This window comes from Solanum tuberosum, unplaced genomic scaffold (assembly GCF_000226075.1).
Source record: "Solanum tuberosum cultivar DM 1-3 516 R44 unplaced genomic scaffold, SolTub_3.0 scf00171, whole genome shotgun sequence".
Taxonomy (NCBI): domain Eukaryota; kingdom Viridiplantae; phylum Streptophyta; class Magnoliopsida; order Solanales; family Solanaceae; genus Solanum; species Solanum tuberosum.
The window spans coordinates 511287-513105 of record NW_006239097.1 but is presented as its reverse complement, the minus strand read 5'-3'; the positions used below and the strand labels follow the sequence as shown (position 1 = coordinate 513105).

At 35.8% G+C, this 1819-nt stretch overlaps 1 protein-coding gene across 1 annotated transcript; it reads left to right on the top strand.

Annotated features, from left to right (window-relative positions):
- Nucleotides 1-201: 201 nt before the first annotated feature.
- Nucleotides 202-963, top strand: LOC107061828 (trihelix transcription factor ASR3-like). The gene has a single exon (XM_015311725.1). It carries the CDS (start codon nt 202-204, stop codon nt 961-963), a length of 762 nt encoding a protein of 253 aa, XP_015167211.1.
- The last annotated feature ends 856 nt before the right edge of the window (nt 964-1819 follow it).

Below are 1819 nucleotides of genomic sequence, written 5' to 3'. Positions count from 1 at the left end.
CAGGGGCATTTTTTATCCCAAAATGTAATGAAGGGTATAAGTGATCTATTTCAGATAGTTCAGGGGCAATTTTGACCCTTTTCCGTATTATAAATACCCAAAGGCTAAGAACAGTAGATGAATATTACCATTACAATTTAAACATTCTGCCTCTCGTACTCAAAAATCTATGATTATAATTCCTCTCCTCCTAATACTCACATGGCTTCAAAAAGTAACAACCTTAAGCAATTGATCCTAATTCCATCTACCGACTCTGACGACCGTCAACAATCCATCAATGGCGTCAATGATGCCAACAAAGTGTTGAGGCTCCCTCGTTGGACCAAACATGAAATACTCGTTCTCATACAGGGAAAAAAATTGGTTCAAGACCGGATCCATCGAGCCCGAACCGGAGGTATGGAATTGGGTTCAACACAGGTTGAAGCGAAGTGGGATTTTGTTTCATCCTACTGTAAAAGACAAGTGGTGAATCGTGGACCGATTCAATGCCAGAAGAGATGGAGTAATCTGGCTGGGGATTTTAAGAAGATTAAAGAGTGGGAGTCTCAGATTAAAGAAGAAAAAGAGTCATTTTGGATTATGAGGAATGATTTTAAGAGAGAAGAAAAATTACCTGGATTTTTTGATAGACAAGTGTTTGATATTCTTGATCATGGAAATGGCAATGAAGAAGGGTTAGATTTGGCTTCCGAGAGAGAAGTTTTGTTTGATAGTGGCAGAAGTGTTGTTGTAGGGGATGATGGATTGTTTTCAAATGTACCACAAATGAATGAGGATGCTATTCGTATGCTAACTTCAGAGGAGCAACATCAGCCACTCTCTCAAGTTTCTCCTACAGAAGCAGGTGTAAGACAAACTACCACTCGAGGAGCTGATAAAGGAAGAGGTCAAGAAGGAAGGAAAAGAAAGCGAAACGACTCAAATGATGAAAAAAAAGGAATGTCCAACATCATTTAGTAGAAGCACTGGAAAGGAATGGCAAAATGGTGAGCTCCCAACTTGAAATTTAGAATATTCATTCTGAACAGGATAGGTGCTTTAGGAAGAAATGCAGATAAGTTATAGTGCCTAATTCATTTCATTACAATGCAAAATATGATCTTTTAAGCTCTCAAAGGCTTACACTTGGCAAAAAACAACACATAACGACTACAGAACAAATAGTTGCTTTTTCTTAATTCTTTTTATACACAAGTATCTCTATGTTTTGTCACAATTTCTAGTCAGCCAGGCTCTTATGTATATCTCACCACTTGGGCTTGCTTGCTCGGTTTGTAGAAACATTGTATACAAATCATAATATCTCGCTTCTAGGTGTCATTGTATTAGCATGAATTCCATTAACCTTTGGCATCCAATATCAAAAGATTTGTTGAAATGTGTTTTCTCACTCATTTAGGTCATCAAGAAAGTTTTAAAAATGGAATATTTTAATTGTGGAAGAAATCATATTTAGTATAATTTTATGTTGTTTTTAAATATATTAAAAACTAAATCTTGCTTAAATTTGTTTTTGTTGATGTGCATTACTCAGAAACATGTTACTTGACTCACATTGAATATTTTTCTAAGCTAATTTTTAGCGCAAAAACAGAGATAATTTCAAAAAATACTAATGAGAATGATGCGTTTAAACATAATGGGGAAAGGGAGGCCATATCCTACCTTTAGGAAGAACACACACAATCCAAATCATGACTTAGGAGCAGTTCCATTCTGCACAACCTCTGAACACTACCACACTATCAAGAATGGAATCACAACATTAATACAGTTGTTTAGACACTAAAGTTTCATATAATAGATACATACC

Coding starts and splice junctions, on each gene's coding strand:
- LOC107061828 (XM_015311725.1), top strand. CDS start 202: ATGGCTTCAAAAAGTAACAACCTTAAGCAATTGATCCTAATTCCATCT.